This window comes from Manis javanica, chromosome 5 (genome assembly GCF_040802235.1).
Source record: "Manis javanica isolate MJ-LG chromosome 5, MJ_LKY, whole genome shotgun sequence".
NCBI lineage: Eukaryota > Metazoa > Chordata > Mammalia > Pholidota > Manidae > Manis > Manis javanica.
Genome location: NC_133160.1, coordinates 109162093 through 109183043, shown reverse-complemented (window position 1 = coordinate 109183043; position 20951 = coordinate 109162093). Strand labels below are relative to the sequence as shown.

Genomic DNA, 20951 nt, shown 5'->3' with positions numbered 1-20951 from the left:
ATGGGATACATCTGTTGGGTGCTTCACATCCTCAGCTCTGCTTTCATCTCTTCCTATCTCAACACATTGTTTCCTACAGTGCTGGTGCCAGAGTGGAAAGGAGCCATGCCGCCCGGCCGAGCTCTGGGATTGGCAGAGAATGATTGGCAGCGAGTATCTCTGTCAGGGCTTTGGCATGCGGCAGAGGAGAAGCCCTGTGCTAATGAATGCCATCTACACCTACCAGATGTGCCACTGGGTGACATGCCAGATCTTTTACATAATGCCATTCTGCCGGACCTGAGACAGCTGGGGGGAGTTGCCTTTTAATGCCTCAGGGTAGGAATGTTTTTTGTTTTGTTTTGTTCATTCAGACCTCCCGCCACCACCTAAACATCCAATCAGCTCCCCCTACATTGGGTAAAACCTTTGGCTGAGGGCATCTCCCTCAGAGAGAGCAGGGAGACTGGAGAGTCTGAGTTCCCTGACCACCGCCTTGTCTCTCTCCCAGACTCATGATCTTCTCCCTATCCTGAGTTTGCTACCTGCCCCCTATCCAAGCTCAGGAAAGGGGAATCATTTTCCAGAGTTGAAAACAAAACCTTGCCAGCATTTGAAATGAAAGGAGGGTAGGAGAGAGATACTGCACTTCCTAACCCCTTCTCTTTCCCTATGCTAAACGTGCAAGGCTGAGCTTCCCTCACCCCACTCCTTTCTTTCCTGCTGTCCACCAGAAACCAGAGAGTATCTATCCCCAAGGGTGATATCTTGTCAACGCCGTGTTCTGGCTTGAGCAGCTGTCTTAGTGTGGAGGTATCCAAACATCCATGCTGTTTGGAAAGGAATGTTTCCTGGAGTGGGATGGACGAGGTGGGAGGAAAGGGAAACGAGAAAACCACTTCTGATGGACAGCCGGTGTGCGCGCGTGCAGGAGTGTTTTGGTTCCCCCCACCAGGCTCTCGGGCCCCCTTCCCCAGGTAGTGGCTGGCGGGGAGCAGGAGAGACTCCCGAGCTGGTCCCCTGCTCTCACTGCCCCGGCATTCAGGGGACTTGAGAGGGGCAGGCCTCTGCTCCTCTTCCCCAGAGGCCATACCAGCCGCGCACACACTCTCGCCACACACCCTCCAGCCGCTCCCACGCGCAGACCTCTACCCTTCCCCCGCCTTGTCCTGAGCTGCCACGGCCCTTCCCTTGCATCAGCACCCCGCCCGCTGCCGAAGCTCCAGATGGCGGCTCCTCGCTCTCGGTTCGCGGACCCCAGACGCGGCCCGGCAGCAGCGGGCAGTTGCTCCCTCCCTCCCAGCTGCCGCGGCAGAGATCCAGACCGCTTTCCGAGGAGGGCGGGCTCCTCCGCAGTCTGCAATTGGGACGGGAGCCCAGCCGCCGATGGGCACACGGGAGCTGAGGCCTCGGCGAAAGGGTCCTGCAGGCCGCAGGTAAGGAAGCCTCCAGGGAGGGCACTGGGAGGGCTGGGGGGCTCCTGACCGCTCCCGCACCACCCTTACACCCGCGCTCCGTCCCCTTTTCTCCCCGCGTCAGCGCCGCGGGTGGAGCCGTCGCTGGGCCTGAGCACCCGCAGGACCGCGGGGCGCGGCCAAGCAGCCACCAGGAGGGGGCGCCCAGCGCCCCGCAGACCTGCCAGGGGGGCGGGCTTTGCCTGGGCGTCCCGCCCCAGCCCGGTGGAAGGCGGTATATACGCCCGAAAGGTGACCCTTCTGCTGAAGAGCTGTAATGCCTACCAGCTGCAAGCTCCCGCTTCCCCATTTTCTTTTCTCCCTACCATCTTCTCTCTCACTTCCTATTTGCTTCCCTCCTCCACCCCCCTTGCATCCTGGAACTTTCCTCTTCTCGCCTCGCCCCTTCACCCCGCTGGGGAAGGGTTTGCCCACTGTGTGGCTGTGAGAGGGAGGGAGGATGTATTTTGTGCCTAGGCTCTGGTTCCTCTCCATAGGCGCCTCCCCGGGTGCCTGCGAAAGCAGCCCTAAGAATGGCGGCTCGCGGATATTGAGGTTATTCTCATCAAGGCAGAGGCCGGGCGACTCTTTGGTTTGGGAATGAGCGATGCGTTTGGGAGCGCCTCCCCTGAACGCTGAGCTCGCCCTTACTGGACGGGGGTCTGACGTTCAGTGAGCTACTGAGCCCCTTCTCCCACCCAAAAGTCAAGACGCTCAAGGGCATCTTCCTCGTACACAGATCCCAAAAATCCTGAAGTCCGCCTCCCCGGACGATCGTCACTGCTTTCCCCCGCAGCAGCTGTGTTGGGCCAAGGGTGGCGGAGAGGCGCTAAAGAGCCCAGGCGCCTGGCATCCCGCGCGCTTCTGGCGTCCGCTCTAATCCCCAGGGCTCTGGCGCGTGCCCACAGAGCCTCTGCTCGTTCCTCCGCCGCGACCGTCGGGCATCCGTCCCCCGAGAGCACGTTCCATAAGCTCCCAGCACAAATCCCCTCGGAAACATTAATCACAACCACCAGTGAATAGAAAATGTGTGCCCGTGCTGTGCCTGCCTTTTAATTCCAAATGTAATTCTGGAAAGCAGCATCAGACAGGAGCTCTCTTAATCCCGTACACGAACTAATGCAATCTTTGACCTACAAGACTTATTTTCCTGCAGTTTCACAAGTTAGCCTCCCTAGAAGAAAGGTCAAAGACAGGAAAACTTTGAGAGACTTGCGGCTCCTCAGCGCACTAATGCGGGTGCACTTCAATCAAAAAGCCTTCCTGATGTGGAGTGGGATCCCTGGGCAGGAGTCCCGAAACTCCTAAGGGTCTGCGGCAGAGTGTGCGTTGCTAGGCAGAGGTGGGGGAGGAGAGGAGAGGAAGCTGGGCGGCAGGTGCCTAGTAAAGTTGGGAGCCGGAGAGGAAACCAGTTCTCTCTTCTCCTAAACCTAAGGACCCAGTGACCTAATTCGGGGAATTGTCCCTTTACGATGGCTCTAGGCCCACTAGCAACACGGAGGGTCAAGGGTTTGACCCCCCCGAGGCCTGTTCCTCTCACTTGAGATTTCACTCTCCTGTTCAATTAATTACATTTCCTTTCTCCTATTTTATTCAAAACCGTCTTTCAATTCCCTCATAATCGTAACTTGCCCCATTGCCTTTTATCTTTGATTAATTAGAAAATCAAAAAAAGATAATGGAGGGTCGGGCCAATAAATTAGCCTCAGGAAGGGACAGACGTACTGGGCTGCTTTGTGGGTGGGCACTGCCAACCAGGGCCGGTGGGCTGCGCTGGCCGCGCAGCAAAGGGTTAAGAGAAGGCACGCGGTGAGTGCGGACTGGAGAGACCTGCTCCGAAATGAACCCAGTGGCGGGCACAAAGACTTCTCACTGTACTTAGTGGACAGTCGTCTGTGATTTTAGAAAAGGAGGGAGAGGATAGGAGAAGGGTAAGGGCGGGACTCCTCTTTCTCTCATATAGGCCTCCCTACCAGCGGATAAACAGGTTTAAAGCTCGATGTTTTTAGGCTGCGGTCTATGTCTTCCGCGGAGAGTTAAGCTAGATTCATTTTTGCATCCTTTCCTTGCCTCTCCATCTGCCCACTAACTAGTCTGGAGGACGAATGGAGGAAGGGAAAAAGGAAGGGAGGCGGGGAGGGAGAGTGAGAGAGCGAGCTTGCGAGATTCTCTTATTATGGTATCCGTAACTCCCTGGCCGAAAAGGAAGGCTAGTAACACGGAGTCAGAGTCGCTCGGTGCCCTTGCTGAGGCGCCGGCGGGTTGCGTATTCTTTTCTCCGTCTATGAAATCGATCACGCCTTCCAGACGGCTGAAGGAGTGCACTTTGCCACTCTTCACAGCTTCTCCCCAGCCTCTTTAGCTTTCAATTGAAAACCAATTAAAGGTTTCTATAAATCTGTTAGCTCCTCTTTTATCTGGGGACCCCTGATGCATGCGATATTGCCCTTTAGATGCCTCTTCCGTGTTTTGTTTTACAATTGTTGTATCAATATAATGCGGCCTTTCTTCTCCTGTCTCTATAGATACAGATACACAAGGAAAACCAAAGCTATTCAGTCTCCTCATTTGTCCAGCAGCCTAACAGTGCTGCCCTTTCTCTGCTGCTGCTTTCCCTGCTTCGGGAGCAGCAGTTATGGTAGAAGCAGATGGCTACTGATTGGGGGAGCTTTGTGGCTCTAATACTGAATACTTTATGGAAAAGGACTTTATCATGCTTCGTTGGGCAAAGGAACAAGGGATGAGATTTATGGCCAGGAAAAATAAATCTTTTCCAAGTTGCAGCTCCTTCTCACCAGTTGTCTCCTTTGCCCTCAGGGTCAAAACACTGAGGAAATGGTTTTATTTTATTTTATTCTCCTTTCTGCTAACAGCACTCTTTTAGTCAGGGTTTGAGAGGAGAGCGTAGTGAGAGCCATGAGTTTATGAAACACCTGAGGTTGTGGCTGTATCAGAATTCTACGCCCTCAGGAAAAAAGCAGGTTATGCTCTTGAACGCTGTTTGGGGCTGTGTTTTTCCGGTAAAACATCATCCTCCATTATCCTATTATCTATAGAGAACAAAAAAGGATGTAAGTGCTCCCATCTGAAAAATCAGAGGCGGACCCTGGTACTGAAGGAGTGGGTCAGTGATGAGGCATATGGCGGTGTAGGTAGCTTCCCCTACTCTGACAGGGTATGCGCTGTAAGGATGATTATGGGGGAGTCTGTGAATGTAAATTTTTGAACTCCAAACTGAATTTGCAAAACTTTGCAAAATATACAGATTCAACCCTCCACTAGAGGCCTAATTTGTTCCAAAATAATTCACCCCAATATCTTTTTTCTTTTCTTCCCTTCAACTGAGTTTTACTTTCCTTGAGTCAGGTATGTTCTGTCTGTTGCAGGGATGTATCCCTTCTCCGTATGCAAGTAGGTGTACCCCCTTGCTCCTCCTGTCTCCAAAACCTGTTCCCCTAGAGCAACACTACCTTATCTTCTAGCCCTGCCTCTGAGATCTTCCCCTCCTGGGATCCTGAATATAAAGTCACACAGAAGTGCACCCACCACTCCTACTGGCAGCCAGGCACGGACAGATGGAAACCAATACCAATCCTGGGTCTCCCATCCCACTTCAGTTAGACTCCTTGTCTCCCTAACATTCGAAAGGGTGTTTTCAACTCAAGAAACATTTATTGAGCATCTTCCATGTTCTAAGCTCCTTTTCTTTGCCTTTCCTATTCTTTTACCTTATCCCTAGAAACTGAAGAGGAAAGGCATGCAGCTTCCAGAACTGTCATCTAACCTTCTGCTACAAGCTAATTCTTCTCAGTTCTGCATGCACTACCACCCTACATATGGACATGCATCTTTGCACTTTGTTTCTCTCTGGAGAAAAAGTGAAGCAGGAGAGCTAAGATTAAAAATGGTTTTTTACCAAGCATTTCAAAGTGGCAAGCGTTGAGATGCTTTAAATAATTAACTGGGCTCTTACTATATGCCACGCTGAATGCTCTGCCAGGCTTATCACATTTAATTATTATGACCCTTTGAGTAAAGTATTATTATCCCTAGATCACAGATTCCGCATCCTTCACAGCAAACAGAAACATAGAGGAGCTAACTAACCCAAACAAGTGGTCCAGCTGGGAGCTAAACCCACGCTTGCCCCTGCAATATTCATAGCCACCCCATGATACAAATGTTTTTGTTATTTTCTAAATGAGGAAACTAAAGTTCAGAGAGATTGAGGGATTGCTCAAAGACACACAGACTGCAGACCTGTACTCAGACATGTGTTTAGGATTCCAAATTTTGCCCTTAACCACCGCCTCTCATATCTTAGAAGAGCAAGAAGAAACCCACAGCTGACCTCTATTACGAGTTCCCCTGTCCGCGCGGGAGGTTTCGAAGAGCTGGAGACTAGGCGCGGGGCGAATGTAACACGGGGCTGCGGCTGCGCGCAGGCGGTGTCGGCTAGAGAGAGGAAGCTCTGCCCCGTATCCCGGGCTGGTACCCGGGGGCTCCGTCGGCCGTGCTGCCCACAATGCTCCGCGCGCAGCACGCGCGCGGGCGTCGGGGGCTGGGCCTGAAGGCGGCAGCGGGAGGGAACGCGTCCCTTTCGAGGCCCGCGTGTGGAAGGCCAGGCGAGGCCCGCGCCGGTAGGTCCTGGTCCCGCCACGCTCCCTACTTGGGTGTGTGGGGAAGGCCCGGCACCGCCCATCTCACCGCAGGCCCGCCGGCTTCTGAGCCCTTCTGCAGAGCCGCTGCGCTGCCCGCAGTGGGAGGCCCTGAGCCCATCTCAAGGCTGACCGTCGGGTCCCCAAAATTTCTCTGGCCACCCAGGCCTCGGCATTCTAGCCGCCGCAGTTAACCAGCAGCGCGGTCATAGACTTCGTCCAACGGTGTCGCCCTGCCTCAGCCCTCGCCTTGCTAACTGCAGCGAGTTCCTTATGTGGCTCCGCTAGCAGCTCTAAGGAAAGGTCGCTCGCATGAGGATGAGGAATAGAAATCGGATCTCCCAGCCTCCCGGCAGAACACTGCTCGCTCTGCCATGAAGAAAGGAGCGATTACGGCTTCTGCTTGCAACATTTGGGCCCTTCCTTCGGTGGTAGAAGGATTCCCTAAACACCTGAACAGACTCCTGCCTACTTTAATCCTCCAGCATGTCCTTCCAGCCACACAGAAACATTGAGAAATCCTTGGCTTTATGGAGTGGCTTTGAAAAAGGGAGCACAATACAAATTCCCAAGCTTTCTTCAAAGGAAGCAAAGACATGTTACTGATAGTAACGATAGTGCTGAAATAGGTATTTACTACGTGCTTGACATTGTCCCCTTCGCTTACTAAATAACTCAGCCCTCACAATAACTTTATGAAGAGAGTTTCCTCTCCTTACCCTTGATTTGCAGATGAAGACCTGAAGCACAGGCTGGTTAAATTAGCTGCCCAGTGTCAGGGGCTGCTGTTCAGAATCCAGCAGTCTGGTTCCCCTAATGGAGTTGTGGGTGACCTGAGTTGGTCCTTCTTAGGTTAGTTCTCCAGACTTCTGAAAAGAATGTTCCTTAATGAATGCATTGAGACCTCTCAGGTGTCCTGGGCTGAAATGAAACTAACCCCACCTCTTGGAAGTAATCCCTTACCATCTGCTTAGCAACTGGGTTTCCAAACGTGCTCAGCCTTGTTTCTTAAGTCCTCACCGCGACCCAGGAAGCAGCCCTCGGCAGCCCAGCTAGTAAGAGTTGGGAGCACAGGCCCATTCCCTGGGAAAGTGTCAAGAGACCTCTGGGCTGGGGTGCACAGGGTGCGGGGGTGGGGTGGGGTTGGGTGAGGTAGTGGTGGTAAAAGGTGCATTGCTATTCCTGCAAGCCCAGCGCTCAGAATGCCTTTCTGAGCACAGAAAGTGATCGTCTAGCAGGAGGCAAGAGTTGGCATTAATTCCAGGGAGCAACAGGAGGCTGGAGAACATGGAAAAGTGGTGGGCCCTTAACTGTGTGCTTTCTCCCTGCTTAGTCCAGTGCTGTCAGGGGGATCACCAAGCATGCCATGCGGCCTCTTCTTGCCCTACATTCATAGTTTGCACACATTGCTTCTAAAACACTGACCCCTTGCTGAAGGTGGCTTGACTTCTTCCCAAACCTGTTCAGTGTCAGGGATCAATGCTCCCTGGTGACATCCCAAAAGTAGTGGGAGCAGTGTCAGCCCTTCATAATACTCTTGGGATAGAGACCTCCCTGACTTTTTCCCAAAGAGTTCATTAACTTACACTGAAGCCCCAGCTCTGTCATTTGGCCTTCTCTGCACTGAGACATTTACATGAGAATCTGTACATCAGGAATTGTCTGCGTCTAGCAGGCACTTCTGTGCCATGCTTTGCTGCCCAAACATTGGGCCCAAACTCAACTGTGAGTGACTTTGCAGAAAAAGCAGTAAATTTAGTCCCATAGATAAGAAATGGAACCTGCTGCATTTTCAGCACATCAGTTTTCCCCAGGATATTTTCACTAGTTCAGAGCATCCCCATTTGTCTGGAACCATTAACTTCCTAGTCTCATGTAAACTGATTCTAGAATGTGGATAATGTCATGAGATTGTGTATCTGATCACATAGACAAGGTACTAGATGCTAATCATATGTAGAAAAATCTATTCTTTAGAACTCTCTTCAGTTTTTCTTCTCCAGGCTCAACTGCTCTCCTATATGACTTCACACAAACTATTTTCTCAGAACACCCTTACATGAAAACATGCAACAAGGAGAACTGGCTACTTTAAGGACATGCAATCAAGAAAAGTGACAGTCTTGAGAGGTGTTTTTTTTTAATTGCTACCTTCAAATACACTCACCCCTCACCTATTTAAAGACACACACATACACACACACACACACACACACACACACACACACAACACCATGTCTGATTAGGTACAAGTTGTTCAGACCTACACTGAATTCTGGGCCTTCAGGAAACCACAACATCCGGGTCTTTATATTCATGTGTTTATTCTTCTTAGGAATTTGTGAATCATTTGAGAAATCTGGATATTAATTATTTTTAAATATGGGCTTTCCTTAAACCTTAGAGATTATAAATTATACCTTGGTTACTTTTAGATTACTAGAAGACTATTAAATCAGTTTGGAAATTGGCTTTTCAGTAAGCAAATTTAGGAGAACAAATATAAGTTTCAACCCCCCTGCCTATTATTTCTGCCACTTTGTAATGTAAATACAGTATCATTTTTAGTGGTCATGCTATTACTATTGTTTGTAACAAGTGACCTTTAAATTCTCTGGGAGACCATTTTTCCAAGTACTAGAATTGAAGACTTAACATTAGTAGTCTTTAGGTGGTCATGAAAATCTCTTAAAAGCTATAAGCTTCCCATACGCTTAAGGAGACATTCCCTCTTTGACACTAGATTAATACCCCTGGGTTAAATCTGACCAGTTTATTTTAATTTAAATCATGAAGGATGGTTTTCACTCAAATAGTCTGATTTACAGCATGTCTAGGGGAGCAGTTTGGATAAGTCACCATAGTTTGGGAAGAAATTATATTTTTAAGGCTCTAATAAAGCAATGTGAGTCGTCACTATTGTGATTACTAAATTGAAATCTGCTCCCCAAATCCTTTTCATTTCTTTTCTTTTTTCCCCTCTCTTTTTCTTAGAGAAAATCAGATGTCTGTCTCTCTTCTTAGGCTTAGGAAAGTATTCCATGGACAAATTCCAAGCTAGAATGTCCTGGGCATGTGTGCATTCTGCCTAGACCCTCTCCCAGGAGAGGGATGCTTTATGCTGTTCATTCCCCAGCAGCCCAATTTAGAATCTAAGTGTATACATCAGAGGGCTAGATGGAATCAGATACAAGGAAATCCAATCTACCCACCATGAAACCACTGTGTTCCACTTAGTGCCTCTCTTTTTAAGGAATTATACACAGCCTAAAATAGAGGAAAAGAGGTGGAACTCCGGTACTGAGAGTTGGGATAATGTCCCTTCTGGCTGTGTAAAGGAATTTGATGCAGAGCCTCTCAAGTCAGTGACATTCCTAAGGTCTAGTCAGTCTTCTCAAATCTGTTCCCTCCCTTTTGAGACTGCTGAACACCCCTTGGTCCCTAGTCTCTCTGGAGAGCCTGGCTCGAGTGGTGAGGAGATTCAGGGTGGCTGACTAGGGCCCTGCCTACATTTTTTCCCTCACATCCTATTTGTCCCACTGAGATCTGTTCAGTGGCTGTGGTGTCTAGGAAGGACTTTAAAACCTGTGGATTTGACAGGAAACTGGGATATTCCTTGCAGCTCTCTAGATACTCATCTGGGGAAGAGTATGAAAGCTGGGAGAATCCAGGGGGTCAGGATGCTGAGTATTGGATCTGGTTCACAGGTCACACTCATATATAGTCAAGCATGAGTCACTGATTTCAGATCTGTGGTAGTTGTCTTCAGTATCACCTCAGTTTGCTAATCCATACTTAGAAGCCCTTACGCCAGTGGACTACAACTCAGATCCAGGAAAGTAAATGAATCACACAAAGCTCTCAAAGATGATCCAGCTCACAGCTGAATTCTAACAGAAGTGCAAGTGGAACTTGAGATCCCTCAGAGAGAAGGTTTTAAGCTCGAGAGAAGTAGGTTATAATCATAATGACAATAGCCATAGTATCAGCAGTGGCATTAAAACAGCTACTATTTATTAAGAAAGAAGAAAAGCCAAGGAGAGAAAAAGGTGTGTCCAGAGTAATGACCTCTGCACTTGGGAGCCTGGAGTCCCTTCTCACAGGCTGCACATTATCCATTCATCGAGTCTCTGGCTGTCTTAGGACCAGCCTGGGAAACACTCATAATCACCTAATGAACCACTGTAATACCTAGGTGAGCAAAGATCCAAACTGAGTTTGCCATGTGTACTTATACAACACAAAGTGCCCCTCCAACCCCTGTAAACCCTTATCCAGCTCAGTAAGTCTTCTTGCCTCTCACTTTTCCCTTGGAAAGTTCCTTACTCCCCACGGGGAGGCTAGGAAATGCCTCCATGGAGTTCCATTCTCTGCTTTTCCCAACCCTCACAGCCCCTTCAAGAGACCTCCGTGATGGAGATGAATATGCTTAGGAAAAGTCTCCACCTTGTGCTTTGGTGGCATCCTCTTCTCTTCTGGGTGTTTTCCTTTCCCCATGAATGCCACATATGCATGTATGTGTGTATGTGTGTATATCTTGACAACTAAGCCTTTGTTGGTCTAGTGCTTTGGAAATACGATTAGAGGAGAATGAACCAGGACCTAAAAAGGGAGAGAAAGAAAAAGAAAAAGTGTGTTTTTATTCTTACAGGATAATAATCCTTTTAAGTGAGTTATTCTTAGGGACTTCACCTGCCTCCTCTCACAGAAGTTGAGCTATTTGGGGCCCCATTTCTCTACCCTGGGAGAAGAAACAGTATTTCCATTCTAATACTCTCTAAGAATCAAGTGTCCTTTCTTACCCTGTCTTCACCCTCTCACTTAGGTCATAAAGGGCATCACTTCAGAAATCATTCATCAGCCTCTCTCCAGCCTTCTCTGCCAAAACAATGCTGCAGTTATCTATACATGTATTTTTGCCAAAACTGCAAGAAGCTTTGCTAAAGAGGAGAAAGGCAAGCAAACCCTCACTCTTCAATGTCATCCCTCTAACCATCTGATTGAAATAAAATCCCAGGGAAAAGAGCTTAAAATACATGCATAAACCCATTGTTTAATGCATATTAGATAAAACTATTAACTGAAATACATTATTATAGTACTGTTTGAAGCTGAATGAATGTCTCAACCCTTCATTTAGTATCAGTGAATTCCAGTAATAATACATAGTGATTTCAAAGTAGTTTATACATCATTTTAGCCCATAAATTTCTAGGGAAATAAAAGCAACTTCTAAATTTTATTTACCTTCTATTAATGATTGTCATTAAGACCATTCATGTTACCAAGCAAAAATGTTGCCACTTAAAATACTGGAAAACCCTCAAAATAGGAATTTCAAACTTAATTTTACCCTTATTATTTTGTCAGTCATTTCATTCATATGACAAAGAGGTGTTTGGATTCATAAAATGTTTGAAATTGTTTTATTTTGGGAATTTTATGTAAAATGAGTAGGTAAATCTAATTAGAGGACAGAAAAGTGTGAGAGGAAATATTTGACGGCCAGATTCTCAATAAATCTCTTCCTTCCTTGATATATACAATCTTAGCTATTTTCTAGCTCTAAATTTGGAAGGCCAAGCTTTCCTACTCCCAATTTAAGAACCACAAACATTCCTTATTTTATACAAACCGAAGTCTAGGTTTCAGTACTTCAAGGAGACCATAGTCTAAGTGCCCTCTCTAAGAAAGGAAAGGCCACAGAATATAAGTGCGTTCCATTTAGAGTTTAAGATTTTCTAAATGCCCACATTCTGGAGTGAATGCTTTTCTTTTTATAATGTGTAAGAGGAGTTCTTTAAGTGGCTTGCATGGAAAGGTGACTTTTCTTGGGAAATGTAAACTAAGCAACAGGAAAATAAGGCTCTAAGGAGTATTCTGTTCAATGGTTTAGTGGTATTAGGTACACAGACTTAAACACACACCTTCATTTTGTCATGCTGTAGTTCCTCAGAGACTGCTCTCTTATGGCTACTTCTTTATCTTAACTTGCTGTTGTTTACCCTTGTGCCTCTCCAGCCCTTTTTCCTTTTCTTGTCTGAATCTACTTAAATGTCTGGCCACTACATTGTCTTCAACCTTGTGGATTATTTTACAGCTGTTTGAGGCAATTCTTGTGGTATTTCTAATTTTCCTACCCTTCCTTTAAATAAGCCCTTGTGTGTGTGTGTGTGTGTGTGTGTGTGTGTGTGTGTGTGTGTGTGTGTGTGTGAGAGAGAGAGAGAGAGAGAGAGAGAGAGAGAGAGAGAGAGAGAGAGAGAGAGAGACCAAAGAGAAGAGAACTCACTTAGTGGGAAATTCTTCGGACATTTTAAGTTTCTCCTCAGCAAAATCCTTCCCTCCCCCTCCTTGAATCCCAGGCACCGATCCCAGGCACCACAAGGAAAGACACTCAGTGACTCACTGCCCTGCTGGGTTTGGAGGGATGTCTCAGAGCTGTGAGAGGATCGAACGGACATTATCCACACCTTTTCCTTTTAAATTGCTGTTTGCTGTCCCCCAATCCACTTACCTCATTTCAACACTGGATAAAAACGAGGCTGACTCCTCATTAAGTCGTGTTTCTGCTTCATCCACCTGAGCTGACTACACTGTCCGATTTATCCTAAAGCTAACAGATTGCTCTCTTCAATGTATTGGTGGTGTGGGTGGGGCTGAGGGAGCGGAACCTTCTACACCACTCAAAGGTCTTTCTTCCCTTAGGAGAGTCGAAAGGTGAAAAGAACCCCGAAGTCTCCCAGCTAAAATGTCTTCCGGCCCCTGTTGAACGAGACAACTTTCAGCCTGTTAAAGTCCTCAAGCCATTAGCATCAGCTGCTGCACTAAAGGGGCAGGCCAGCGCCTCTAAGTGGCTTAGCGCACAAACGAGGCTCCCGAGACGACGGCGGCAACTGCTTCCACTCTTCCGCTGGACGTGAAAAGCCCTCATGGAGCCCATCTCTGTAATAATTTTTACTTTGACTCACCCATCCCCAACTCCACCCCGAGGTCCTAGAATACAGGCCGCCCCCAACATGGAATCCCCTCGGGGACTTAGCAGAACGCTCCGGGCAGAGGCAGAGGGGAGAAGAGCAGGAGCAGCTCGAATCCAGTAACCTGGGCTCCCCCCATCCATCTCCCCGTCACCCATTCCCCCGCTCAGGTACTTGTGTCCTGGGACCGGGAGATCCTGTACATCCCCGTGCGAGGTCTGGCGGCGTCCCCAACTCCATCCTCCTTACCCCATGTCAGCGTTCAGGGGAAGACGGAGCCAAGTTCTCACCAAAGCTCATCCTTTCTGAATCTTAGTCGGAAGGGCTTGGTAGTGAGAGTACTCCAGGAGAGAGATGGTGTTGGTTTATCCTCCCACACCTCGGACCCCCCGCCAGGCAACGAGCGGTGCAAATCAGCGGCAGCTAGCTGCGCGGCCGGAGAATCCCTCGGGGCTAATTTGCAACCCTCCTCGGGTTCACAGAACTCGGTCTCGGGGACTGCGCGCGGGGTCCGTGCGCGCGCTGGGTGGCCAGGTCTCTGCCAGAGGTCCTCCCGGTGCCCAGAGAAATGGGAAAAGGCTCTCTCTAGTCTGTTGGTACTCCCCCTTTCGCCCCCGAAGCTGATTTCTCCCCTCCTGACATTCCCAGAGGCCCGAAGCTTTAGGAAGAGGCAGCCAGGGCGCACTCAGACAGGCGTTGCCACTTGGGGAAGGCGCTCAGGACCTGCAGGGCGCCGGCAGGCCGGAGAGACGGCTGCGAGGCAGGCGGCGCCGGAGGGAGCGCCCAGCCCAGCAAAGAGTTAAAGGGAGGGGACGTGGGCTGTCACGCGTCATTGGGCAGATTATGTGCAGCAAACAAAAAGTGTGTGTCTGCGTGCCAGTCAGTCACTGCATCGGGTCCATCTGTACAACTCTGCTCGCTCGCTCTCTCTCTCTCTTACTCTCCCCATCTCTTCATATCTATCTCTCCTCTCTTTAGGCAGATCTACAAGACGGAAATACAAACACCTCTTGACATGGAAATGCACTGATACAATAAGCAAAAGAACACTCCATCGTATCTCCTAGTTCCAGGTGGCCTTATTTGGGCGATTCGGTCCTGACCTTATTCCTGGTAAGTCTATTTGCATTGAGGTTGGAGGGGGATGGGAAGGAGGCAGGTTTGGTAGGGAAAGTGGAAAATTTTGTCCTCCGTCCCCTCAATATCCAGAAGGGGGAGGGGGTAATTGTTGAGGGGATCTCTACTGCAAGTAACATTATACAAAGGGAGGAGCGGGTGGGGAGCACTTTGCTGGAGAAGCAAGGAGTGGGGAGCGCGCGGCCGCCAGACAATGCCTGCCTACTGGAGGGCGAGAGGCCGGCGGCGCCACGGGCTTTCGGCGAGCCCTGCTAGCTCTGGGGAGGAGTCCTGGGACGGAGGAGAACCCGGGGCCTAGAGGAGGATGCAGAGCTGTGGAAGGTTGGTAGCAAAGGCGACCGTGCGCGGACAGCAAGCCCAGGCTCTCGCCCAGAGGTTACCGTGGCCAGCTCCAGGCTTGTGGCCGCCGCCGCCGCCGCGACGCGGACCCCCATTAACGCGGCGGAGCGAGGGGCTTTTCGCCGTTTTGCTAGGTAGAACCGCATTTTAATGATTGTGTCCCTGCTGTTGCCCGAAGTGACGGGGTGACCTCCCGGCACAATGAAACGCTTGTGTGAAAGGCTTAAAAGGAAAAGAGAAATTGGGACATAAATCGCTGAATTGAGGAAATTGAAAAGGGGAGAAGAGAATTCCGTTGGAAAAAAAGATGAGAGTTCTGAGGGTTTTAAAAAAATGTATTTAAATTGCAATCGGACATCAGAAAAGCTACCATGTGAGGGGTAAAAATGACCAGGGACAGATGCTGTGGCATAATAAAGTAAGTTTCCACTTTATGGATATTTTCTCTTATTTCTGTCTGGCAGATACAGCCCAATACTTGACATTCGGAGTATGTAGCAGAGTGAATGGAAAAACCAAAGTTTCATCCTCTGTTAGCTGGAAAGAAAAAAAGCAGTACCTTGTTGGTTAATAGTAATAAAAAATGGACATTATTAATATTCCATAATATTCTCAGGAAAAGAATTGCATCTACTCTTTCCTGCTACTTAAATTATACAAAACAAACATACATCACTACATCTGGTGAAGTTATTAGGGAAAAACCAACTTGGGGGTATCTTTTAATCAGAGTGAACAATGCAGTTAGCTCAAAGCCAGTTTAAATTTAAATATCTGGGTTTTTTTAAAAATGGTAAGTCTTCTAGGGGGTGTCCAGTGGCAAAAGAAGGAAAATGTCTCTTTCTGACAGCTTAATAGAGGAACCTCTATTGGGGTATTACTTTCTAAATCGCTGGGGATTAAACAGCTGGAGAGCCCACCCAGGTCTACTCAAGTGGACTGCCCCCTGTAGCCCAGACAGGGTCGTATCTGGGGAAGCGAGAATTCACCAGTCATTACACACGTGGTATTTCAGATGGGAACAATTCAGGCCTGCCCTGTACCTGCTCACTTCATGAGGCACATGTGGCTCAATTCACCCCTTGTATAACAAGGTAACTGGGATTCACCCTCATCCATAAATAAGCATGTCAAAAAAATAATAATTACCTCCGCTTGCTGCTTTTAATTAAAGCCTCGGAGTTACAGTGTTGGATTATGGTAATGAGCAGACATACGTCCCCTCTTGTAGGCTGCAGAGAAAGGTTAGCTGACAGGGAATCAGTGGCCCTGACACTCTACTTGAAATCCATTCGCCATGCTTGGCTGTCTCTGCCTGCTTGCGAATGCTGCTCCCCTCTTTGAAAGAAAAAAAAAATCAGCTCCCAAGCACCCAGTTCAATACTTGAGAGGAGAGGCTAGGTGCTGTCTCCCAACAAGGGTTAGAAGTTTCTTTCAGTCAGGGAAGTCTATAGTCTAGTAAAAAATCCTATTGTTCTCCCCACATTCCCCCCAATCTTATCCCATCCTCTCGCTAGGTAATGCAAAAACGATCTGCCTTGTTTTCTTTCTCCCAAGCAGGGAGTACACTCTGAGCTTCCACTATTCCAATTATTAAAAAGAAAAAAAAAAGAGAAAAGGAAAGTACTCCTTACATTGGCATCTTCAAATTTTACCAGATTTAATCTGCTACTGGTTTATTTCTCAAGAGCTATGCAAAAGTCAGGCAAATTCACAAAAATTCTGTCTAGAGTTGAAATATTCTGCCTGGATTCACAGAGGCAAAAGGAATAATGTAACTCGCTTTGTTGTCCTGTATATCTGTCTCCAGTGATGGAGGAATCGGGCATCCAGCGAGGCATCTGGGATGGAGATGCCAAGGCTGTCCAACAATGTTTGACAGATATTTTTACCAGCGTTTACACCACCTGCGACATCCCTGAGAATGCTATATTCGGTCCCTGCATCCTGAGCCATACTTCCCTGTATGACAGCATAGCTTTCATAGCTCTCAAGTCCACCGACAAGAGAACAGTCCCTTATATCTTCCGGGTAAGTCCTTGCCGATGCTCTGTAGGGTATGAGGATAATGTCCTGTTGGAAATGGACTACGAAATCATTCTAATGACAAGATGAGACAAGTTTTGAATGTAGAAAATGCAATAACATGAGATATCCTATTTTACACACCAAAAATTAGAAAAGGAAAATTGAACTCAACTTATTCTCAACTGATTTTCTGGAAAAGAAGACGAAATTTCATCTGGAATGTCAGATCTAAATCAGTGCCTCAGTTCTGGGCTTTCCTGGTGCTGAACATAACTTACTTAATTCTTGGGGAGATTTCAAGAGGGATGAGGCTATCTGCATACTAAGTACTTTCTGTAAGTACTTTTAAGTATTGGATGCATTTGCCTTCCACCCTAGGAGGCCTCCTCTTGCCCTAAATGTTACTTTTTCCAATAATGCCAGATAGTGCCCAGAGTTTACACTTAAAGAGGTTCATGGTTTGACAATAAAACATCATTATTCCATATGTTTGAGTTGGAAGATAAAGTTCCCTCGCTTCCTAGTGTTTCTTTACAAAGAAAAACTATTATTGTTTAAGTCAAAATTAGGAAGATGAGTCAATGCTATAGAACAATTTCTTAGATCTAAGCTTTCTTTTTACTTCGAAAACAAACAGAAGTCCCCACACTTTTGTAATGTGGGATGATTCAGAGGTAAATTTTCAAGTGATTAATACTAGTTTGAATTGTAAGAAGAAATCTGATATTCAACCAAAATATAAAACAACTACTTAAACTATGTGATTGATGCAGTTTTTCAAAGGATGGTTATCTTGCCTGCTGGTTACAAACACCAGAATGGGTGCTAACTTGGATCAGGTTTTGGAAGTGTGATTTCAGATAATTCTTTGGTCCTGGTTCCTCTGGTTTCATTCTCTCACAAGTTTCCCTCTTCCACTTTCTATCTTCTTGAATTCTTTCTTTTTCTAAACTGTAGGTAGACACCTCAGCGGCAAATGGTTCCTCAGAAGGTCTCATGTGGCTGCGTCTTGTCCAATCAGCCAGAGATAAAGAAGAGCAGAACCTTGAAGCCTATATAAAAAACGGACAGCTGTTTTACCGCTCTCTCCGCAGGATTGCCAAAGACGAGGAGTTACTAGTTTGGTACGGGAAAGAACTGACTGACTTACTCTTGCTCTGCCCCTCTAGATCCCACAGCAAAATGAATGGTAGGTTGGCTCGGGACCTGCGAATGGGCCCTTAGTTAGCCAGGGAGAGACGCAGGGAGCTTCCGGGCGCTCACTGTGGGCGCGCCTTTCCTCCCATTGGGCTTCTCACCGGAAACTCCTAAGAGATTGTCCGAAATGAAGGTGGGACAGATGAGGATAAATCGGGGAATCCTTGGCTCAGTTACTGCACTCCCCCAAACCAGGAGGGAAAGTGAGGTTGGGCCAGACAGGATATTCTTTCTCAGGCATTCAGCTCCTGAGAGATGAAGGCGGATTTGTAAAGGGGATGATGGCAAGCTGGCCCCGAGACGACGCTGAGTAATCATATGGTGTGCGTGTGTGTGGTGTTTTCTCACTAAGCAGGGTCGTCCCCTTACACATGCCTGGAATGCAGCCAACGTTTCCAGTTTGAGTTCCCTTATGTGGCGCATCTGCGCTTCCGCTGCCCCAAGAGACTTCACAGCGCCGACATGAGCCCTCAAGACGAGCAAGGCGGCGGCGTGGGCACCAAGGATCACGGGGGAGGCGGCGGTGGCAAGGACCAGCAGCAACAGGAGGCACCCTTGGGTCCCGGCCCCAAGTTCTGCAAAGCTGGCCCTCTCCATCACTACCCGGCCTCCTCCCCCGAGGGCATTAACCTACCCGCGGCTGGCGGCGGCGGCAGCGCGAAGCCCTCCACGGATTTTCATAACCTGGCCCGCGAGCTGGAAAATTCCGGGGGAGGCAGCAGCCGCTCCCCAGTTCAGAGCCTCAGCAGCGGCAGCAGCGCCGGCGGCCACCAGGAGGCGGAGCTGAGTCCCGACGGCAACGCCACCGGCTGCGGCAAAGCCAAGAGGAAATTCTCGGAGGAGGAGGCGGCGGCGGCGGTGGGCGGCGGCGGCGGCGCGGGGCTGGTCGGGGGCCGGGGCCGCTTCCCCGAGCGGCCCCTGCCCGCCTCCAAGGAGGACTTGGTGTGCACGCCGCAGCAGTACCGCGCCTCGGGCAGCTATTTCAGCCTGGAGGAGAACGGCCGCCTCTTCGCGCCGCCCAGCCCCGAGACGGGCGAGGCGAAGCGCAGCGCCTTCGTGGAGGTGAAGAAGGCTGCCCGAGGGCCAGGGCTGCAGGAGGAGGCAGCCGCCGACGGCGGGGGCGCCTCTGCCGAGGACCAGGACTCCGGCGGCGGCGGTTCCTGCACGCCCGTGGCCGCATCGCCCGCAGGCTCGGAGAAGGTGCTGGGCCCGCGGCCTGGGGGTCCGCTGCCCAGCCGGCTGGAGAGCGGCAGCCCGGCGCGGGGCAGCGCCTTCACCTCGGTGCCGCAGCTGGGCGGCGCGGGGGGCGCCGGCGCGGGGGTCAGTGCGAGCGCCGGGGTCGCTGGCGGTGCGGCCGGCGGCCAGGGAGCCGCGTCGGACGAGCGCAAAAGCGCCTTCTCGCAGCCGGCGCGCTCCTTCTCGCAGCTGTCCCCGCTGGTGCTGGGCCAGAAGCTGAGCGCGCTCGAGCAGTGCCACCCCGGCGACGCAGTGGGCCCCACCAGACTCTACGCCGCTGCCGCCGACCCTCTGGCCGTGAAGCTGCAGGGGGCGGCGGACCTGAACGGAGGTTGCGGGGCCCTGCCGAGCGGCGGCGGCGGCGGCCTGCCCAAACAGAACCCCTTCCTCTACGCCACGGCCTTCTGGCCTAAGAGCTCCGCAGCCGCGGCGGCCGCGGCGGCCGCGGCCGCGGGGCCCCTACAACTGCAGCTGCCCTCGGCGCTCACGCTGCTGCCGCCCTCCTTCACCTCGCTGTGTCTGCCCGCGCAGAACTGGTGCGCCAAGTGCAATGCCTCCTTCCGCATGACCTCCGACCTGGTGTACCACATGAGGTCGCATCACAAAAAGGAGTACGCCATGGAGCCCCTCGTGAAGAGGCGGCGGGAGGAGAAACTCAAGTGCCCCATTTGCAACGAGTCCTTCAGGGAGCGCCACCACCTTTCCAGGCACATGACCTCGCATAATTGACAAGGACTCCAACTTTTCATGAGCGCACACGCACAGCCAAGCCACCTGCAGGAACAAACCCGCGAGGTCATCTACCATCTACCTGTGACCCGAAACACTGCCCCAGAGAGACAGATAGAAACACAAACCGCAACTCCCCTCCACCCCGCCCACAGCCTTTTCATCGAATGTGACCTACTCTCTCACACACACACACACACACACACACACACACACACACACGAGACAGGGTGGTGGATTTTTGATTGGGTGGGTTTGAGGAGTTTTCTTTTGAGTGCACGCATTTTCACTTTCCCAAAACAAAGGTACATTTTTTAAAATGTCATATATTGCAACATATTGATGCATTTGTCATGTTTCTACTTAAATTATTAAGCACTTACAGTTTAGATGTAATAATTATAATGTAAGGACAAAATTTATTTTAGATATAAAGTAAAGGAGGAGGCTGACATGCTTTCTGCATTTCTTGATGACAGGTTGTGTTCTTACAAAAATGAACAAAACAAATAAAAAGGGGGTTACCAATTTAAGTTTCCAGGGGTAAGTGCATGCATTATGAAATGATTATGGACTTCAATGAAGAATGTCATCATTATGTAAATATGTATTTCCTTTTAATACAAAGTGTAATTTTGTGCCAGTGAAATGGAGTCTGAATAGTTATGTGTTTCTTTTACCCCTGGAAAGATTTATTAACCTTTATAGATTATCCAGGTATGTTGGATGCTTTGACAATAAATGACTATTTTCTTCGAAGCTATTATTTGGAAAGTGTTAAAAAAAATTTGTTGCTAAGGGCTACATTTTGAGTAGATTCTATTTTCATTAAGTCCCTGAAAAGAAGAGATTGCGGAAAAGAGGGATGATAAATCCTGCTCCATTTGCATTTATTTAAGCCAATTTTGAGTCTAGAAGTAAGAAGCCAAGGTTTGATTATTATTTGGAAAATCTTTAGCTGGAAAGTGTGGCGCTTCCTGATCAAAAGACAAATCATTTAGACAAAGATGTCTGCCATTAAGTGAACCTATCACTGGAATATCAGCATTCTTTTTAGCAGCACAGTAATTAGCATCTGCAAAAGTGGCCAGAGACAAACAACTTCCAGGCCTGGATCAGGGAAACCAGATAAAAAGCCCATTTCAGTTCTACTTGTGATGTCGACATAGAAAAGTATTCTGCTCTAGAACCCTGCAGCATTCTATAATTACCCATTAAGA

The 20951-nt window shown here is 49.0% G+C and overlaps 1 protein-coding gene across 3 annotated transcripts; it reads left to right on the top strand.

Annotated features, from left to right (window-relative positions):
* Positions 1–1186: 1186 nt before the first annotated feature.
* PRDM8 (PR/SET domain 8) lies at positions 1187–20494 on the top strand. Of its 3 annotated transcripts, XM_037014873.2 has the most exons (6): positions 1187–1415; positions 12797–13035; positions 14044–14178; positions 16352–16572; positions 17527–17758; positions 18119–20494. In XM_037014873.2, exons 4-6 carry the CDS (start codon positions 16354–16356, stop codon positions 19729–19731), a joined length of 2064 nt encoding a protein of 687 aa, XP_036870768.1. In that variant the 5' UTR covers positions 1187–1415; positions 12797–13035; positions 14044–14178; positions 16352–16353; the 3' UTR covers positions 19732–20494. The 3 variants fall into 3 exon arrangements, with proteins under 3 accessions (XP_036870768.1, XP_036870771.1, XP_036870770.1); XM_037014876.2 differs by lacking the exons at positions 1187–1415; positions 12797–13035 and having other exon boundaries at positions 13917–14178; positions 18122–20494; XM_037014875.2 differs by lacking the exons at positions 1187–1415; positions 12797–13035; positions 14044–14178 and having other exon boundaries at positions 16341–16572.
* The last annotated feature ends 457 nt before the right edge of the window (positions 20495–20951 follow it).

Coding starts and splice junctions, on each gene's coding strand:
- PRDM8 (XM_037014873.2), top strand. CDS start 16,354: ATGGAGGAATCGGGCATCCAGCGAGGCATCTGGGATGGAGATGCCAAG. Junction 16,573..17,526: donor CAGTCCCTTATATCTTCCGG/GTAAGTCCTTGC, acceptor TCTAAACTGTAG/GTAGACACCTCAGCGGCAAA. Junction 17,759..18,118: donor ATCCCACAGCAAAATGAATG/GTAGGTTGGCTC, acceptor TTTCTCACTAAG/CAGGGTCGTCCCCTTACACA.